The 20273-nt window shown below is 45.8% G+C and overlaps 1 protein-coding gene across 2 annotated transcripts; it reads right to left on the reverse strand.

Annotated features, from left to right (window-relative positions):
• Nucleotides 1-538: 538 nt before the first annotated feature.
• On the reverse strand, nucleotides 539-17848 carry LOC311317690 (zinc finger protein 646; the record flags this gene model as incomplete). Of its 2 annotated transcripts, none has more annotated exons than XM_084448774.1 (6): nucleotides 17697-17848; nucleotides 12400-12518; nucleotides 9503-12304; nucleotides 6623-7780; nucleotides 4581-5476; nucleotides 539-954 (listed from the first exon to the last, which is right to left on the reverse strand). In XM_084448774.1, the coding sequence occupies exons 3-6, from the start codon at nucleotides 12076-12078 to the stop codon at nucleotides 539-541; spliced, it is 5046 nt and encodes a 1681-aa protein (XP_084304900.1). In that variant the 5' UTR covers nucleotides 12079-12304; nucleotides 12400-12518; nucleotides 17697-17848. The 2 variants fall into 2 exon arrangements, with proteins under 2 accessions (XP_084304900.1, XP_084304901.1); XM_084448775.1 differs by lacking the exon at nucleotides 539-954 and adding an exon at nucleotides 1710-3570.
• Between the last annotated feature and the right edge of the window lie 2425 nt (nucleotides 17849-20273).

Consider the following 20273-nt stretch of genomic DNA (forward strand, 5'->3'; position numbering starts at 1 on the left):
AATCTCCAAGACACAAAGTTGCTGGTATGCTGGTTGCTTTGGAGTGACCCAAAGTAGGCTACATATAATATCCGTGCTTTTAAGAATACAAAGCCACTGTCTCTCTGCAATTCCATCACAATCACTAAAATGTAAGCAAGGCCAGTTAAATATCGGCTAATATCCCAAACTGCACATAAAAACGGTCTGGGTGGACAGATTCAAACGTTAGTACATTTAGTGAACCCTCCCTTTACGAACAACAACGCTGCCATGGTCGTTAGAACGACAAGGTTTGAAGCTGATCTTTGTGCTGCAAGAAACACACAAGTTAAAAAAACAATTAGAACCTCACAAAAGAGTGACACCGCCTCAGGATAATTCTATATTACAGAAATGTGATCTCTCCAACCACTCCGCCGTCCACAGCGCAAATCCGTCACAATGCTGTCATACTTTTCCTACAACCAGAGGGAAGTGTGTGTCTGTGTGTGTGTGTGAGTGGGGGGGATGGGGGGCTGTGGCGTCTCTCACACCACCTTTTTGCCCCCTGTCTTCTTCACAGGAAGGGCCTGGAGGGGATGGTCAGGAAGCTGGACGACGCCCTGGCCAACGGGCTGCTCCAGTGCACCTTCTGGTGGTGGCGCAGGTTGGACCTGCTGGAGAAGCGCTTGTCGCACTGCAAGCAGGAGAAGGGCTTCTCCTTGGTGTGGATGCGTCGGTGGCAGATGAGCTGGGTGGACACGCGGAAGGACTTGCCGCAGTCGGGGCACTGGTACCGCTTGGGTTCGGTGTGGATGCGCCTGTGGTTCTTGAGGGCCATCAGGTTGTGGAACTCCTTCTGGCAGGAGTTGCAGAAGTAGGCGCCCGTCTTGTGGCTGTTCTTGTGGTTGAGGAGGGAGCTGGCGTGGCGGTAGGCGCGGCCACACCGGTCGCACACGTGAGGCTTGTTCCCCGTCCGGACGGCGGACAGATCTGAAAAACGGAGAACAGGGGAACCATCCTTAAAACCATCACTGACCAGTCTTCACACCCCAGACCACAGCCAGAAGCCCCGCCCCTCTTCTTATGATCTAACATGATTGGTTTGGTCCATATCCGTCACCAGTCCAGTCACATCAGATCAGTGATTTCTCCAAGGGTAGATTCACAGTTGCAATCTGGAAGGATCCAAATAAGGCCGGGACTTCAGTTATGTGTTATAGAGTAACAGCATTTATCTTGTGGAGTTACTGGTTTAATAATGTTGATTGATCAACAGGTAAGCTCTTCAAGGTCGTTTATTTTAAGATGAAGAAAAAATATAAGCAAAATTGGCCCCTTGTAACAGACCAACGTCAGACGTTACGAAAGGAATGACGACTTCTGAGGCAGAATAATCACAGACCAATCATATTTCCCAGACTCCTATATTACCTTGACTTTTGATCGTCTATCTGGAGTTTTCAGTATTTTGCCTTTCCTATATCAATTAATCCACATGAATGGAGGTCAAGTGATTTATATGACATGGCCACTTCCTGTTCTAACACTGCCCACAGGAAGTGGCCCATGGCGGACACGCTGCTTCTATCAGTGGCGCCACCAGGCAACCATGCGGCAGTCACAGTAGCATGACTTCACATCACTAACGCTTCAGGACTTCAGTGGGTACAGCTCATTACATCAACACTCCTGGATCTTTCTCAAGCACAAATTTTATTGCTTACATGCAGATATGAAAGGTGAAATGCACATGAATACAACACAAAATGACATGATGCAGAGCATATAGGCCTATGTACAGAAATAAGATGTGTAGAATTTAGATCAAGGGTTCATCAAAACGCTTTTTATAGGATTTCAAATCAACACTTGGGCCATCGACACTGAGTAAAACCACATCTCAATTTCTTTTGTTTTCAAATCAGCACTTGAACTCTTGATATGGAGAAAGGCTTTAAAATCAATAACAAAATGTGCATTTTTACATTTTTGGGCATTCAGATATTTAAGAATTTATAAGATGGTATCCAATTAAGGAAACTACTATAATAATAAGACTTCTAAAAGGTGTCTGCGATGACAATCACACCATTCAGGTCTAGATGGGCATCTGGACACCATCAAGATGGTTGTGCTCTTAATCCCAAATCGGAACTTGGATTACTAATCCCACAGCCCTTCTACAATCCCACAGGCCCCCATAGCGCCACCATCAGGTCATTTAGTTGGCCCAAGCTCAGACATTTCTTCACTTCTCATTTATCAATTACTTTGCCCATTTTAGTATGTGACACAGACAGATTTAATGTTTACAGAAAACAAATATGTTCACAAAAATAAAAGTGTGTGTGTGGAGCTTTAAGCAGAATCGATTCACAACACTGTTCTTCACTCATTTTTTCCCAGCTATTTATTTTCAGTACTCAGCATTGGGGGTTATAATGGACAGGTTTTGTTAAGAAATGAATTATCAAAACATAGTTTATAAAAGTGTATAGTAAGCATTACATATATATGCATGAAAACAAAGTTAGAACTTAAAATGAAGGGTTATACTTGTTCAAACCAAACCTTTCTAAAGCTATCCAAAATGCAGGTTGGAAGTGTCCACTAATAACCAATTTTGGTGAAAAAGGGCAGAAATATAATTTACAGTTGTCCTGTGGTCTAGTTAAATCACGACTCCTAAATCACTTCACTGTCACTTAAGATTTCACTTACTAGCACCAGTGCTCCCAAGAACTGGTGTTCACACAGAGCTTCCAATAGTCAAACGCAATTAAATAAGAAAAAAACAATACTAATAAATACAAGGGTTACAATAAAAGTGTAACAAACAAAAAACTTAAAATCATGAGGACCGTATGCACTAACATTTCACAAAACTATCCCTTTGAGCACAAGTTTTTGTGAAATAGAAGAGTCCAGTCTGACTTGAGGATGGGGGGGAGACGGTCACAATATCACTTGTAAAAGGCAAAAACATTTCAGTAATAGTTCCTTAATCTTCATACTGCAATCAAAACACACATTAGAACAGTTCCCTGTTTCATTGTACAAGGGACAGAAACATCTTTTAAAAGCATAACAAATTGAGACTTAAAATGGAGGACTACAGTCACTGTAACAAGTGTTCTTTGGGAGTCCATCTTTGTTGACTCCATGTCAATGATACATACAAGAGGAACAGTCGAGAGTGTCGGGAAAGGGGTGGTTACAACACAGCTCCTAAACTCAGACATCCTAAGACTAGCGTTTTCCAATACAGGTGTTAATATAAATAAATGCATACTACTTTTTTTATTATAAAAGTTGTACTGTAAATGATACCGTCAGAAGTACGATTACGATACATGTTAAAACCAAATGCCGGCATGGGCCTAACAATATACATTTTATTTTTTAAATGTTTTTGAATTTTCATTTTTTTGTAACCACATCCTATCCTCTATACACGTTAGCTAGTTAGGTGTAATGTTGAAAATACAGGTGTCCAGAAACAGTTTGAAATATGAGAGGAGTAATACACAAATGTGATGTGAAAAGAAGCAGCCCATTAGAAGGCTGTCATCTGTAGAATAACAAGGTTTGAAGCTCATCTTCGTGCTGCAAGAAACACACAAGTTAAAAAATAATTAGAACCTCGCAAGAGAGCACTTCCCCCTCAGGAAAGTTCTAGATGACAGAAATGTGATCTCTCTGACCACCACATTCACTGTTTAAAACTCACTCTGTACAACGTCAAAATAACATTTCAGAAATTATTTTTCTCTGACGTATTGCTCGCTTCTACAGACTATTATGAAATCAACTCGTTACTTGTCAGAATCTTTAGTATGTGACAAAGGCCGCAAGCAAAGGCTTCATCCAAGAATCATCATCACATATGGGATGGGGTGTGGTGATGCGTAATATTTAGGAAAAAGCAGAGACATAAACCTCAACATTGGTCAAATAAGCTCCTTGATTGACGCAAGATAGGCTAACTTGTTACTAAAATGACATCACAATCACCCTTCCGTGTGCTGTGGGCCTCAATGAACCAGGTCTAAAAACTAACAAAACACTTAGGAGTCTACAGTCATCTATGGTGTATTCAATATGGCGCTAGGACAGCAGTAGTACTTGTAAGAAAGGTGTATCTACAGAATCTAATGGGGGGGGTCTAAAGTCTTACAGTGCGAGCGAGCCATAGTCCGTGTATTGGAGCGCCTGGTATCCTCTAGCAAAGGCCATCGAGTGATTGTAGGCCGGGGCGGCCATACTGGTTGTGGTGTGGGTGGATGTGGGGGGCGGGGCCTGAGATGTCAGCCAGTCCTAAACAGTGAGGAGATATGTCGTCCATTTAGCGTCCTCCCTCCCTCCTGTGTGAGTCTGGGGCTGCATGCAGGACCTGTGTGTGCGTCTCGGCCACTAAACCTGCTCTGGAGAATTAGACGGAGACCTGACGCTATGAGATCACAGGGAAATGGAGGAGAATGAAGAGAGGAGGAGGGTGGGAAGAGTGTTTTGGCACCTCCGGAAAACCTTGGCATTTTCATTTGGTTCTCCCACTAGCCCCTCCCCCTGTGCCCCGCCCCCCACCCAAACTTATAGAAACGGGCCTGCGGGCATACCCAGGAAGTTGGCTGCGCCCATCGCCATGGTAGGGGGCGCCGAGGAACTGCTCCAGTGCACCTTCTGGTGGTGGCGAAGGTTGGACCTGCTGGAGAAGCGCTTGTCGCACTGCTGGCAGGAAAAGGGCTTCTCCTTGGTGTGGATGCGTCGGTGGCAGATGAGCTGGGTGGACACGCGGAAGGACTTGCCGCAGTCGGGGCACTGGTACCGCTTGGGCTCGGTGTGGATGCGCCTGTGGTTCTTGAGGGCCATCAGGTTGTGGAACTCCTTCTGGCAGGAGTTGCAGAAGTAGGCGCCCGTCTTGTGACTGTTCTTGTGGTTGAGGAGTGAGCTGGCGTGGCGGTAGGCGCGGCCGCACTGGTCGCACACGTGAGACTTGTTCCCCGTCGTCCCACGGCTGCGGCCCTGGGACGACGGGGAGCTGAGCTTGGGCAGGCCGTTCGGGTCCAGTCCCTGGGCCTGCATCAGGGTAAGGTCCAGACCAGAACCCCAGCTGAGGTCCGAGCCCCCGGCCCCCCCGGAGGAGCCCCCGGCCCGGGGCTGGCCGTGGTGGGAGGTCCTGGGGACCGGGGCCTGGCCGTGGCTGATCTCCAGGTGGAGCCGGAAGCTGGCCTGCGTGGGGAAGCTGCGCTGGCAGGGCCCGCAGGTCAGCTCCCGCTGCTTCAGGTGGACCCGGCGGTGGTTCTGGAGCTGGGAGGAGACGCGGAAGGCCTTGCCGCAGTCGGGACAGCGGTGGCGGCGTGTCTCGGAGTGGATGCGGCGGTGGTTTTTGAGGGCCAGGAGGTTGGAGTAGGTCTTGAGGCACACAGCGCAGTGATAGATGCCGACGGTGTGGGTGTTCTTGTGGTTGAGGAGGGAGCTGGCGTGACGGTAGGAGCGACCACACTGATCACATCTGTATCGACAAAAGAGACAAGAGAACAGAAATTAGCAACGGCTAACAGTCTTTTGTTTTCACTAAACTAACCAGGTTCATCTCATTAGCTGGTTACCACTTGTCCATGAGTTAAACATGTAACTAGTCATTCTCGATTCTCTATAAAATAATCTAGCATATGTACAGGTATATGATCTTGAATCCGGCTTTAAACTTGTGAGAAGACTATAAGTGGTTTACCATCTATAACTAAGAGAAGCACCATTGAGACAATTCATGTAGAGGGGAACATCAGTGGGGGGGTAGGGGAGATGCTATGCACTCAGTCTGTGACTCATAATAAGGCCTAGGAGGCATTTGTGGCTCCCTGCACTGCACAAATGGACATCATCAATCTCAAATTACACTGTTCAAAAGCTACCGAAATCTGGTTTCTAAGCAAAACAGAACATGCAGTCAGGTTTTTTTGTAAACATTTCCTGTCATGCAACAGAACATAAATTGTAAAAACGTTACATCATAGGGATCATAACACTAAGAATGTGCAGTGCAGCTAGCGCCAAATACCTACTAGGAAATATTCAAATTCTACCTAATCATTTGAGAGTACCAGCAATAAGAAGACAAGCCGTTGCCTCAAAGGAGCAACAATAGTACATCTCTCATTATCTACCATTCATAACCATCCTGTGTAACTTCACTTGACAAAAACCCATGGGCCTTCTGATCAAATGTTAAAAATCATCATTAGCCAGTTTAAAAATGTATCTACGTATAACACCATGAATAACAAACAAAGGAGCACTACAATTCAAAACAAGTACAGGGAACACAAATCATAACGTTAACTTAGTACTACATCATCTATATAATCAATTTAACAGCAATCTTTGGTAAAAACAGAAAACAAAACATCTAATTCAATTTCTGATTGAAGGTAACCTAGGAAACTAATGCATATAGCCAACTGAAAGCAAACGGGGTTGACTTATCTGGTCTCTCCACTAATCAATTTGTCCAAACTTCAGAAAAATCCGAATTCCGGCACGCGTATGGTCCCAAGGAAGCCGGATTGGAGATCATATACCTGTAATAGACATGTAGAAACCTATGATCTTCACTATTTTCAACTTCAAGAATCACGAACAACAGACGAGAACTCACGTGTACCGGCACTCTTCTCCTGTGATCGCAGCGGCCTTCCTCCTCCCCTCCTTGCCTACCTGGTTGTCCCCGCAGCGGTGCCTTGCCAGGCCAGACCTCCCCTGGAAGCTCTTCCCACAGCTGGGGCAGCCGAAACGGGTGTGGCCCTCCTCGTGGACCTTCTGGTGGTTGCGGAGGAACCTGGCCAGCCGGAAGGCTTTCCCACAGGTGTGGCAGATGTGCCTCTTCTTCTGCGTGTGGATGCGCATGTGGTTGCGCAGCGCCATGTAGTTGGAGTACGGCTTGTCGCAGAAGTTGCACCTGAAGTCGCCCGTCTTGTGGGTGTGCTTGTGGTTGAGCAGGCTGCTGGCGTGCTTGTAGGAGCAGCCGCACAGGTCGCAGCTGTAGGGACGCTCGTCCGGGCCCAGGTCCACGCCCTCCATGCTGAGGGTGGAGCTGTTCAGGGAGGCGGAGGACGAGGGGAGCTGTTGTGCGGGGCAGTCGTGGGCGGCCAGCTCTTCCCCGGTGGCGAAGCCTTCGCAGCAGCCATCGCATTCGTAGTCCATCTGAGTGCTGGGCCCTTCGCCGGCCTTGCAGAGCTGCGCGGTGGTGTGGGTGCTGAGCTGCTTCTGGGTGCGGAACCCTTTGCCGCACTCCTGGCAGCTGTGCTTCTTGAGGGCGAAGTGAAGACGAAGGTGGTTCTTCATGGCCAGGCGGTTGGGATAGGTGGAGTTGCAGACGTTGCAGTGATACTCTCCGATCTTGTGGAGGTTCTTGTGATTGGCCAGACTGCCGGCGTGACGATAGGTCCGTCCACACTCGTCACAGGCAAAGGGGCGCCTCCCCCCCTCTGATGGGTCGATGTTCTGAGGCCTGGAGGTTCCGGCCGAAGAGTAGGGTTTCTTGAATCCTTGTTGGCCATACTTGACTCCCATGCCAGGGTTATGGCCGGGGTTATGGCCAGGGTTATGGCCGGGGTTATGGCTTTTGGAGGACTCTCCTCTCATGGACTGGAGCTGAGAGGGGCCTGCCTGCTGGAAGCGTGATCCGTTGGGGGCAGTGCCCTGGAGCCTCTGGTCACGCACTTGCGTCTTGGCTCTGTGCTCCTCATGGAGACGAAGGTGGTTGATCAGCTGCTTCTGGATCTTGAAGGCCTTACCGCACTCCTCACACTTGTGCCTGTGGCAGAGAAGGTAAAGGTAATTAGAAAAGTTGTAACGGGCCGTGTCCACTAGCCAGCAGTGTCACGTAGGGCTGCACAATTAATCGTGAATTAATCGAAATCGCGATCATGACCTCCGGAATTAACTAATCGCAAAAGGCCGCAATTAATGTGATTAATCATTTTGCTTTGAATTGAGTGTACTAGGACTACACGAACGATACACAGGCGCTTATGCTGTCTGACCAATCACATGCTTTCCCGCTGAGTGCACTGTGCGTAGCAATTTCACTGAGAAGACAGATAGCAGTAGGTCACAAGTGTCACAAGAGTACCTGCAGCCGCAAGTAGAGAAAAAATGAGCGAAAACGAGGTCGGTGAGTTAGTAACAAGAAAGGGATCAACATCCGTGATTTGGGAGCATTTTGGTTATTATATATTACTATTATATATTAAATATTTATCGCAATTATTAATCGCAATTACATTTGGAATCAAATAATCGCAATTATCATCTTCTGTCATAATCGTGCAGCCCTAGTGTCACGCAAAAAATATCGCCTCCAATTCAAAACCAATGGAGAGCGGTTGCCGGACAGCGAATTGAAAGATCTTTCGGTGGCGGGCAAATCTGTTCTGGCGACACGGATTCGCGGGTCGCGAATTAGCATAAAATGGACTGCGATCCCATTTTTTTCAACAGTTAGTTAGTCGTTGACAGTAGCCTACTTACAGACATGGGGCTGCTGTAACACAATTTGCGTAATTTTTCCTCTGTCCAGACATACGTTGTGGGCCGTCTACAGGACCGAAAGGGGCATATCTAGCTAGCTAGCCCAGCATGTAGATATTGTTGGCCATCTACAGGGGTGAAAGGATATGTCAGACAGCTAGCTAGCCCCTTTAGATGGCCATTTATAGCCCATCTACATGCTGGACTAACTAGCAATGCTAGACAGCTAATGTTAGTAATATGGAGCTATGGCTAGTAACGTTAGCCCCTTTCATTATAAATAAAGGTTTACTTACTTACAGTCCTGTAGCTAGTTAGCTTACATGCAAAGCATACTTATACACCCACCGATAAGACTGAGCCCGGCTGAAATAAATCTCCATGTTGCATTTCTTATGTTTGTGTCTCTATATCCTGGCAGGGATGACTCATGTCTGGACAGGTTGAAACCAGAACAATTAATTTTTCCTTGGTTTTCGCTACTGCGGGGGGCGGGAAATGGAAATGGTGGTGTACTAATTTGACATGTCTACCTTCTCCCGATTGGACACTGCCACGCAAAATTCACCTGGAATCTGCATGAAATGGGATTGCAGTCCATTTTTTTGCAAACCCTGACCCGCGAATTGGCGTCTCCAGAGCGGATTCACCCACCACCGGAAGATCTTTCACTTCGCCTTCCGGCAACCGCTCTACATTGGTTTTGAATTGGAGGCAATGTTTTTTGCGTGACACCACTGGCTACTGGACACGGCACGTTAGAAATCACACACTTTTGACATGTTCTAAAATGCAGTCAGCATCTAGTAAACTAAATTTGACGTGCATTCAAGAGTGCCATGAAGCTCTTTCCAAATTACAAGCAAAAACTGGCATGCTATTGTGATGTAGCCTAAAATAAACGCAATCATTCTCAACAAGTAGATACATCAGCTTCCAAGATATAATCAGTTTCCACATTTTTTCCACAAAAAAAAGGGAGCGATATTGAGGAGAGGAATATTACCTTTTCAAATCAAAGTGAGTTCTCTGGTGGTTCTTCAGGGCCAGCAGGTTGTAGTAACGTTTCTGGCAGACCAGGCACCGGAAGACTCCAGTCTTGTGGGATTTCTTGTGGTTGAGCAGGGAGCACGGGTGCCTATAGCCTCTTCCACACTGGTCACATCTATGCGGCCGCTCTCCGGAGACGGGCATCGACTGGCGGTCTACTGGGTCACGGCTTCCTCCGGGTCCGACGCCGCCGGGCCCGACCCCGGCTCCGCCCGTCATCCCTTTAGCTCCGTTCAAGCCTTCCTTGCTCAGCGCTCCTCCTCTGTTCTTACCGGGACACAGGTGGGTGATCAGGTGGTGGCGGTCGGCAAAGAACATTCCACAGTCGACACAAATGTGATTGCGGCCATCCATTTTGCCGTTGGAGTTGGTAGGATTGCCCCCCATGCCTTGCGCTTGCCCATCAGGCCTTTGTGGCCCATGAACCAGTTGGTGGTTCAGCAGGTCCTGTTTCCTGGCGAAGCTCTGGCCACAGGTGCTGCAGATCATCCTCCAGTCCTGCTCGGGCGAGAGGTTTGAGGGCCCTGCACCTGTGGGGTTGTTCGCATGGCTGCGTAGGTGGCTCCGCAATGCTCTAAGGCTGGCGTAATGATTTCCGCACATCGAGCACTGGTAAACCTCCCCATCGTCGTCCTCATCCTTATCATTGATCCTCTTCCCAACTCCCTGGGAGTTGCTGTGGGACTGAGACGCTCCGTACTGCATCTGATCTTGGCCACGGCGCTGTCCACTGCCCTCTTTCAGGTTCCCTCCTCCACCTGAAGGGAGAGAGGTTCCTCCGGGGCTGTGGTAGTTCATGTTCCCCATGAAACCGTTGGACATCCCTCCCTGCTGCTGGCGCCGCTGGGGGCACATATGAGACTTGATTCCGGAGATGTCTCCGTACATCTCTCCGCAGTCCGCGCACATGTGTCTGTCCGCCTGTCGATGGCCGGAGTTGCTCTGAGCCAGCGAGCCGTCGAAACGGTCGTGAAACTCCAGCGAATCCAGACCGCTGCTGTGGCCGCCATCGGGAACGAAGTGGGCGGCGTCGCCGAGGTTGCCGGGGAGGGAGATGGGGGTGGTGGCGCCGCTTCCCTCCTGCGCGTAGCTTTGCTGGGAATCAAGGGTCAGGGGTTCGGAGGACAGCCAGTCGCTGCTGTCGTTGCCAATGGGCTGGTTGGACGGCCGGCCCTTGTGACTGCGCAGGTGGCTGTGCAGAGCTGCCAGGTGCGGGTACTGCTTGCAACAGATGGTGCACTGGTAGTGTCCCGTCTGGTGGGACCTCTTGTGGTTGACCAGGCTTCCGGCGTGGCGGTAGCTCTTCCCGCATTCGTGACACTTGAATCGACGTTCCCCGTCATCCGGCGAATCCTGCGGCACCCTCCCGCTACCGGTGGGCGAGGACACAGAGGGCTGAGAGCCGGAGAGCCCATCGGTGTTCAGGATGGACGAGCCCTCCTGGCTGTGGGAGCCTGGGTGGGGGTCATGGGTCAGGTAATGGACTTTGAGGCTGTCCAGATCGGGATGGCCGGCCCCGCAGTAAGCACAAGTATAGATTGGGTTGTTGACAGGGGGTCCGAGCATCGGATCGTAAGGGCCACGTTTGTCCGGCAGAGGAGGAAGTGGCAGAGGGTCACCCAGAGCCGGTGTGTATGCCGGGGAGCGGACAGCACTAAGGTTGTGTGGCATTATCCCAGGGAAACTACGGGAAAGCCCCAGAGAAGAGGAGGCCGCGTTGTGCAGAAGGATATGCTCCTGGAAATCACTCTTGTTGGGCAAGGCAACCTGGCACAGGTGGCAGAAGCAGGAAGACGCATCGTCGTTTTGAGGAGCCGGCGGGCGTTGGTTAGAATCATGCAAGGTGTTGACCATCGACGCCCCTGGAGTCTTGAATTTAGAGTGGGTGCGCTCGTGGCCGTTCAGGGCGGCCAGGTTGTTGAATTGTTTGAAACAGACGGAGCACTTGAAAGTCCCCTGCTGGTGACACTTCTTGTGGTTAACCAGACTGCCGTGGTGACGATATGTTCTATCGCACTGGTCGCATTTGAAGGGACGATCCCAGGCGTCATCAGATCCTGGAGACTTCTGTTTGTTGTGATCATCGGGGTCGTGACTTTGCATCACGCCGTGGCCCATTCCACTGTTGTTCAGATGACTGCGGCCAAAGCCATCAGACAGGTCCTGGGCAAGACCATAGTCTCTCTCATCATGCCCACCATCTTCAACCACCTCCTCGTTCTCCTCCTCCGCCTGGGCACTGCTTGGGGACAACGTGTGTATACGCAGGTGGTTCTTCAGGGCTACAGCATTAGGCAGAGTCCTGGTGCACACTGGACACTGGAAAGAGCCTACTTCATGAGATTTCTTATGATTTGCCAAGCTGCCAGCGTGTTTGTAGATTCGTCCACACTGCTCACACTCAAATCTTCCATTCTCTTCTTGTTGGTAGTGGGCCTTCATGTGCTCTAGGAGACTGGGGGTACTGGGGCAAACCATGTCACACTCTTTGCAGGGGAAACCCTTGGCACGGCTCATGTCATGCATTGCCATAGTAAGGTGCTTCAAATATATTAGGAGAAATCAGGTCCTCGAGATAACCAACAATGCTAAGGTTAAGCAGAGTAAGGGTGAGGCTTAGCTCTCAGCTCTCGGTGACGGCAGCCATTTCCTCCCCAGAGCTGTAGACACTGTCTTCCCCTTCAACCATTCAAGGCAAGGCCACTCAGTCAGGCACGGGCAAGTGAGGGTTTGGACACAGACAAGCCACTGGAAGAAACTGTGAAAATACAAATAAACATTAAGGGGGACTGGATTTAAATAGCAATTATCAAGCAAAAGAAATTTCAAAATGCCATAATACTAATAGGCTACCTGTATGGAAGCCCTTATCTTCCCACATCTGTAAAAGCAGTACTGTTCAGCAGCTCAAGGCCACCCTGGCAGGGGTGGGCAAGTGTGGACCTGGACAGAGACCAGCCACTGGATGGATACTGTTGAGACACAAGAAACATGGGAATTTTAGCCGAATAAATTCAGAAGAAAATCACCAAGGGTCATTTGAAATGCAACTTGTTCATTCATTTTTACTAGTTATTAAAACATTTTGGTTGATAATTGGCACAATGTTGAAAAGAAAGGTACAAAATTAACACTAATCTGCGGGCAGATTTTTAATTTGGCAAGTAAATCTCAGAAGGCTACCTGCCACACTGGCGGGTCAACTTTTGTAACCAAATTATTAGCTAAAGCTAGCATATCGATGTGATTTTAGGTAGCTGCGTATGGTAGGTTAATGTTATACATTGCGCAGATAATTATCAACTGAATTTACGGTGGGTTTCTCTATACACTGCTGAGTGACTGCAAGATTCTAGCTAACACGTACAATTACTGATTTCAATGGTGAAATCTGTTTCCTGTTTTAGACAAAGGCTATGGTCGAAATGATGTCATATTAAACCACTTTTTGCATCTAGAGACAGTGTGCACAGTTTCTCTTTTTATTATATTATATCCTGCATTACCAGCACCTCACTGAGGAGTGCGTTTTCACTTCTTTGCACAGGAAATCTGTTTCCTGATCAGTTGCTTGGTTACTGAGAAAATGTTTTTCTGTCAGCAAGCTAATCAACTGTGACTACTAGCTAATAGCTAACGTTATTGAAACCAAATTGACAGAATTAATGGGAGCAGTGTTTGCGTAACTAGTGAGTTTCTTTTCGCAAATGTGTGTTTTAACAATGGTGTGAGTCAAACAGTCAGTCAGTCAGTAACAGATGGCCACTATCGTACGCTGGCCCTGTGGGAGGGTCCATAAAAAAGCCACAAAAAGGCCGGTAATACTATGATGCTGGAGAGCATTCAAGAGCACAAAAATAATCTTGCTCCAAATCTGCTCTGGCCATTTCTTTAAGTTTTTATTCAATACAAGTGGCCTACATTATCATATCAATGAAATGTACTGAATGTATGTGACACAAAAAAAGCTATATTTATACATTTTGTCCGTCAAAAAAAAAAGAAGCTTGGCGGGTTGATTTTTTCCATCTACCAGTCCCCTTGGCAGCATGGCAGGGGGGCCACTAGGGATAAGTCAAAAACACTTACACCTTTGTTGTAATACTACACATTAGTGTTACTACACACGTAAATAAGCTGAATGTTCTAAATGGAATCACGCATGATTTGAAATAAGTATTGATAAACGCAACTTATCAAAGAATATATTCAACCAATTCCTGTTTGAATTTCCAAAGATTTGCTCAATTCACTGACAGCCATGCTAAAGTGGCAATAAAAGTGACTTCCCACCACTAGATGGCAGTAAGAGACTTGTTTACAAATGAAAGGCCTAAAACGTATAATATGTACGTTTAAGGCACGAGGGCGGAGCAAAGTTAATGGCCGTAATTTACCGACATGCAGAAATGCTGGAATAACAAGACGTGGAGACTGGTATGGGGTGAGTCATTGAAGTAGGAGGCTATGGCTCGATGAAACTAGAGATGGGACCAATCCGATCTAGTATCGGGATTGGCCTCCGATCCAGACGTGGTTCACGGATCAGGTATCGGCCTGACGTCGCCAATCCATGTACCGATCCTGATGAAGTGAAAGGGCTCCAGTATTCATTAATTCAATCATCTTCAGTCCACCAAACTAGCCTTCTTTTCAGACCATTTGCTTATGTTTGCAACTGTTTGGTACGGAAATCTGAAAAAGTTTCAAATTGTTTGCAAAGAAATGCAAGTGAACGTTTAAGTCTCATGGTTGGTTACACTAGACGTGACAGAGGATAACCAAAAGCAAAAATATTTCGGAGTTTAACTCAATGCTTTTAGGGAACCTGATAACATTAATGAGGCATTATGTAAACTACAGCCATTTCTCCCTCTCACTCTTGTCATGTCATAGTGAAATATGACACCTTTGCTCTCTACTGAGGCTGAGACCCAGTGTTGCACGTGCAGTGAGTGACAGGAGACCAGAGCAGACAGGGGGTCTCATCGCAAGCTTATATTTTACTAATTAGTTGTATTTATTTGATGAACTTGGGCACTGATACGCAAAAATGAATATATGGCAGGATTCAAGGATTCTTTCATTGTTAGGCCTACATCCAATATACAAGTAGCCAAATAATGAATGAAATTGAGTAAAATTATTATATGTTTTGGCTCCTCAAAAATAAGATACAAGATATACTAATAAAATAGTTAATGCAATACAGTATATATTAATGATAATTAATTAAGTAAATGATAGATAATTATTCAAGAAAAAAATGCTGGTATTGCCATCAGACCGGTATAGGCAGATATGCAAATGCAGGTAGGCCTATCGGATCGGAACTGAAAAAAAGTGGATTGTGTATCTCTAAATGAAACAATCTGAGGTAAGGCGCTATGGCTCAATGAACCAATCTGATATCAGGTGGTTTTAATTAGTTTTGACATAATGCTGAGAAAAAATCAATTATAGCAGCTTATTTATTATCTGACTTGCATACTTTAAACCATAAATTGCAATATTCTTCAATATCAACAAAATTTACAAAATATGAATAGGCCTTGACTACTGAAGCATACATCAACAATTAAAATACCACCAAGCCTACACCTAAGCTACAATCACCAACACTCAACTGGGGTTTCAAGTAAATAAAAGAACAGCTTTGAAGCCTGCTCCTCCTACATGGTGTATTGACACACCAGTATTTGTTCCTCTGGTCACATGTTGACACCTCAACAGAAAAGACACTCTCTACCCTGCATGGGTTTGTCTAGCAGCTAGTATGTGAAAACCAGAGCCCCATGCCCTGAGGGAAGGTACCCCGACCTCGGGCTCTGACGCCAGGCCATCTGGATGTGCTAGGCTCATCAAGTCAATCAAGGTCTGGGTAGGAAAGTAGCCAGATGGGTCTAGTGTCACGAAAAAAGCATTTCCGCTACGGTAGTCTGTCAGATGTTGTTTACACTGGAGCAAATTTATTCAGTGCTGAAGAGAGAAGGACTCAGGTTTGAAGGGAGTGGGAGAGATTTTCTGATACAGACAATCTGGGGAAGGGGGTGGGGTTGTGAGGAGGGGGGTAAGGGTGTTAGCTGGAAGGTGTTAGCTGGAATAAAATTGTAAAAAACGACTCATAACTTAGAGGGGAAATTCACTATGATCCTCTTCGGGAAAAGCGGGGGGAATTAATTTGGATCAAAGTGCTTCTCTGTGCTACATAAGCTAAGGTTTCCACTTGGCCTAAATAACAAAAGAACTACTTTAAAAGGAGTAGCAGTGGTATTATATATTCAACAGTTAATATACCTGTAAGGAATGGATGGATCACAATGGATCTCTATGGGCATATATATGCTAAGAGAACCGTCAGCTGACCATATAATGGATCTCTAAGGGTATATACATTGTGTATTACTTAGCTGTGACATGAGCAATGAGCACTAACAGGCTATCTCAAAAGTGCAAAGTTTGTCCAAATGTTTATAGTGTATATGATCGTAAATAACCATATACCATGGCTTATGATGCTAAATGCCAAACTACTCCTTTAAGGCGGTAATAATAAAAGACGAATATGTTAGGCTAAATAAGACACACAAGTCATCAAGTACCACAATATAATTAATTTTCTAAGTAAATTATGAACAGAATTATTTGTCGACATACTGTGTGCTGTAGCCTACACGGGATAATCACACCAGTCCGCAAAAGCAGATTGAGAGGACACAGAAATCATTAATATATTTCATAGCGTTTGCATTATTACCGAATAATTTAACTTCTCTCAATAGCAGTCGCCAATCAAAAGCTTATACTTTTTTCTTTCCTTGGCCGCGAGCTTGCAGCCCGTCGAACCCGGTTATGTAAACAAACCGTTTCAGTGCTAAAAAGGGAGAAAAAAATGCTAAGAGAACACAATCTTTACCGAGATCATCATGTATATACTAATTACATCCCATTTTAACTAAGTGGGTCATATAATCTAGCCCATTTTCATGCGATTCCCTTCACTAGCCTATGTAAAAGCTCACTGCTTCTGTTTACACATGCGTTGTTTTGAATAAGAAACTCGGATCGAGTTGTTCCACCAGCTACAATTCAACCACTTCCCAAACCATGTGCAAAAATATTTCGAGAGATAAACCCACATTTTCTATAAGATATAAACTACCGAATAAAAATGCATAGACTCCACTGAGCTACCTGACCTTGGCTCGTCTTTTCCACCGAGTTGGCTGAGCGTTTGTCAGGACAAAAGCAGGGCATCTTTACCGCCGAGCCCAGCGACATTCCGTCTTCTTTTCCATCGGCCGACTCCCCAAATTAACCAACGTCAAGGCCGAAGCAGCGACAACCATAAACTAACGAGGCGTTTTAGTTCACTAACATAAGACTTCAGTATTAACCCGCTAACTTGCAAACAGGTACAGCTCCATCACTAAAGGCTCGCTACACACAACAAGAGTCCATTTCACACAGAAAATGGCTTTCTAGTAGCGAGCCATTTTTTTCTCCCAAGCACGATAGCATGAGCTAGCTAGGTTAGCATGATTTCAGCTAACCGTTAGCTTAGCTGTGCAAACATTGGCCTTTTAGCCAGCTAACGTTAGCTAGCTAGGTCAAGTGTCAAAATATTTTTATTCTGCAATTAAAATGTGCCGTATTTGCTCCTTTTCAGTTATATTTATGAATGCACATGATAATTACTCATAAGAAACTAAATTCTAACATGGCCACCTTAGCACTGTTAGCAGCGGCTAGCTGGCTAGTTTAGATTTCAACACGGAGAAAAACTCTGGCCTGTGATAGCATGAAGCTATGCGGCCGAGCTCTCCGTTAGCTAGTTAGCTTAGCTACCCCCCACGATGCAAAAGAACAGCAAAACGGAAGCTACAAAAGCAATAAAGCAAACTGTGTACTTGACAAAAATAGCCATACACAAAATACTACGTTTGCACAACGGGTTTGAATTTAACAATCTACAATTTTGGCGGATAAGGATTGCACTAAGGTGACATTTCGCCTGTGCATGCAAAATAACCGCGGCACGGTTAGCTCTCCAGGGCTAGCCTGAACCAACACAAAGATCTCGACAAATACGCTCCGGCCCCATTGATGGAAAACATCGGTTTTAGGCCGTTTAAGACCCCCCAACCTACCCCTTGCTTGACGGTCGTGGCAGCAGTGGCGAATGATGCTCGGTCTGGAAATGCAGAATTAGCAGATTCGTAAACTAGACATGGTATTTTATTCGAATCAACAACCGACTTCGGTTCATCGGTGTTTTTTTCCACCGATTCAACATACTTCCTGCTAGCTAGCCGTGTGAAGCCGAGGAGACGGACGTACTTTTGCGCGTCATCATGCGCAGAATAAAATTTGAGTAAAAGGCACCAAACACCTTCTCCTTTTTGTAATAAAGATTAGTTCTTTGCTTGCGCTCCAAATTCCGACTGGTCCATCTTTGCTCCTGCACGCCGTTGGTTTGCTGGCTAATCCCATATAAGAAAAACATCCAGAATATTGGTGCAGGCGCTGCTGAGAATTGGCTTCCATGAAATCTGCCCCAGCTTCGTTGATCATGGGGGAAATGACATTCTGAGGTCATCCTATGGTCTTGTAAATTATAATAACCATTTCCTTCAGAGAGGGGAGGTCCTATAATAAACACTCCAACATGATTTAGCAACCAAGCAGTAGGCTATAGTGGCCAGCACGGTTTATTTTCTAATACATTCCCACATGCATCCGGAGTCTTTGGAAATCTTTTTAACCGCCTATCAGCAAAATCAAATGTTTGATGAATTTGGCTGAATAAGTGGCATCTCACTCAGCATTGTCATTGATCTGTTCCTTGATTTTGATCATTACTACAGTAACTCATTTTGATCAAAGAGAATTCAGCCTTTATGCAATCTGTGACACGGGTTCCTGATCCTTCGAAGCATTAAATATTGAAAATGATTGTTTTGTGTGATGGCGAAAGCAAAGGAAATTGGCTACGTTTGAAGATCACAGCCTGATACAGTAGTTACTAGATAACTAGATTTAAGAATTGGATTCAAAGTATTTCTCTATTGTACAAAAGGGAAGGGGGTTGGGGGATCGAGGGCCCAGGCCAGGGTTCGTACTATATATACAAAACATAAAGGCCATGCTGTAGGCTACACTGTTTTAGTCCTTTCAGATTCAGGACATAATTGATTCAATTTAGATTTATTTTACCTACATGACAAAATGAAATAGTTGATATTAAAGATGAAAATCATTAGTAGACACGTGTGCCTGAATTAAACACAAACCGATAAATTATGCAAATTAATGTATAGCTGCATATGTAAATGTGAGAGTAGCTGGTGAAACTCACTCGTCAAAGGAGCGCTGAAAGGCCCTCCAAGAAAGACGTGACTATTGGCACAACTGTCAGCGTGTCCAGCTCACAAGTGGGAAAGCTTGTCGAAGGTGGATTCCAATCCTACCCCGGACAAGTTATTGACATGGGTTACGCATAGCTACTATAAACTGTTTGCAGTCAGTTTTTATTAGCTTTTCTGTGGCAAATTAGACTTGAATTGAGAGCAAAGCAAAAACAACATGCTGTGTATGAATCCGTTTATTGCCATGCAGTTTTACAACGTAGGCTACTAGGAATTTGCTTTCGGGCGAGGGTGGTAACTCATTTTACCATCTGTAACACTATATTTATAAATATATTCACTATATCTGTGAATATGTAATAACAGTTGTATTAGCACGTTGTTACAATAGTCTTTAGCAATATGTAGCCTACAGGCTTGTGATGTGGTGTGTGCTAGTCTACCTGACAGAGGCCTTTCAATACCTGACAAATTACCGAAGCAGAAAAGACCCCCAACTTATTTATATTCTTAGAACAAACAAAATGAAAGTATGCAAGAAAACCAGAATAAAACGCTGTTGCCCAATTCAGTCCATAGTTAGAACACTGAATACAAGATGTTCGGCTGCAGCAGCTTACAACAGACGGTTCTGGAGGACAAGTCTGGTCTGACCATCACTCTGGAGGTTGCAACCTCCACTCACGAAGAAGAACCTCTCCACCAATGGGGAGCCAGCGTGTGTACACCACGCCTGCGCGTTGAAGATATGCTAATTATGTTGATATGCTAGATAGCAACTGGAGTTTCCTTTTTTGTTGTTGCATTTTTACGTTTACATTAAATGACTTGTCTTTTCTGTCTCGTTGTTGTATCAAGAGAAAACAGAATACGCTCTGCATGAAGGGCTGATGGATAACACAAGAGATTTGGTGAGCCCTACGCTTGTGTTGTGCGTTACTGCTACGGCAGTATAATTCAACGTTAGTCTACCCCCTTTTGTTGTGGTTGTCAGGATTCAGTAGCTAGCGAGTCAGCTAGCCAATAACGTTATTGCTACAGCTAGCTAGCTAGCTAACGTTACTACTGTCTGATTAGCAAATGTCTGCAGCATGTAGCTAGATTCAGACAGACGAGAGGTAGTTATTCTAGCACGGATAGCTTGGATAACGTTAGCTGCTGCTACTACAACTCCAGGCAAACATGGAGCTGACCGTCTGTCTACATAGCCTAACGTTAGTATTGGTTGCTGCCAGTCTCACTGTCTCAGTGTGATGGATTCTGCAGCCCATTTAGCACCAAGCCAGGCCTGTCATATTGAATACACCGCACTGCAGTGATTTCTGGTGCGGTTGGTGTCTTGCCGAACCTCCTGCGATG

This window comes from Borostomias antarcticus (genome assembly GCF_949987555.1).
Source record: "Borostomias antarcticus genome assembly, chromosome: 14".
Lineage (NCBI taxonomy): Eukaryota > Metazoa > Chordata > Actinopteri > Stomiiformes > Stomiidae > Borostomias > Borostomias antarcticus.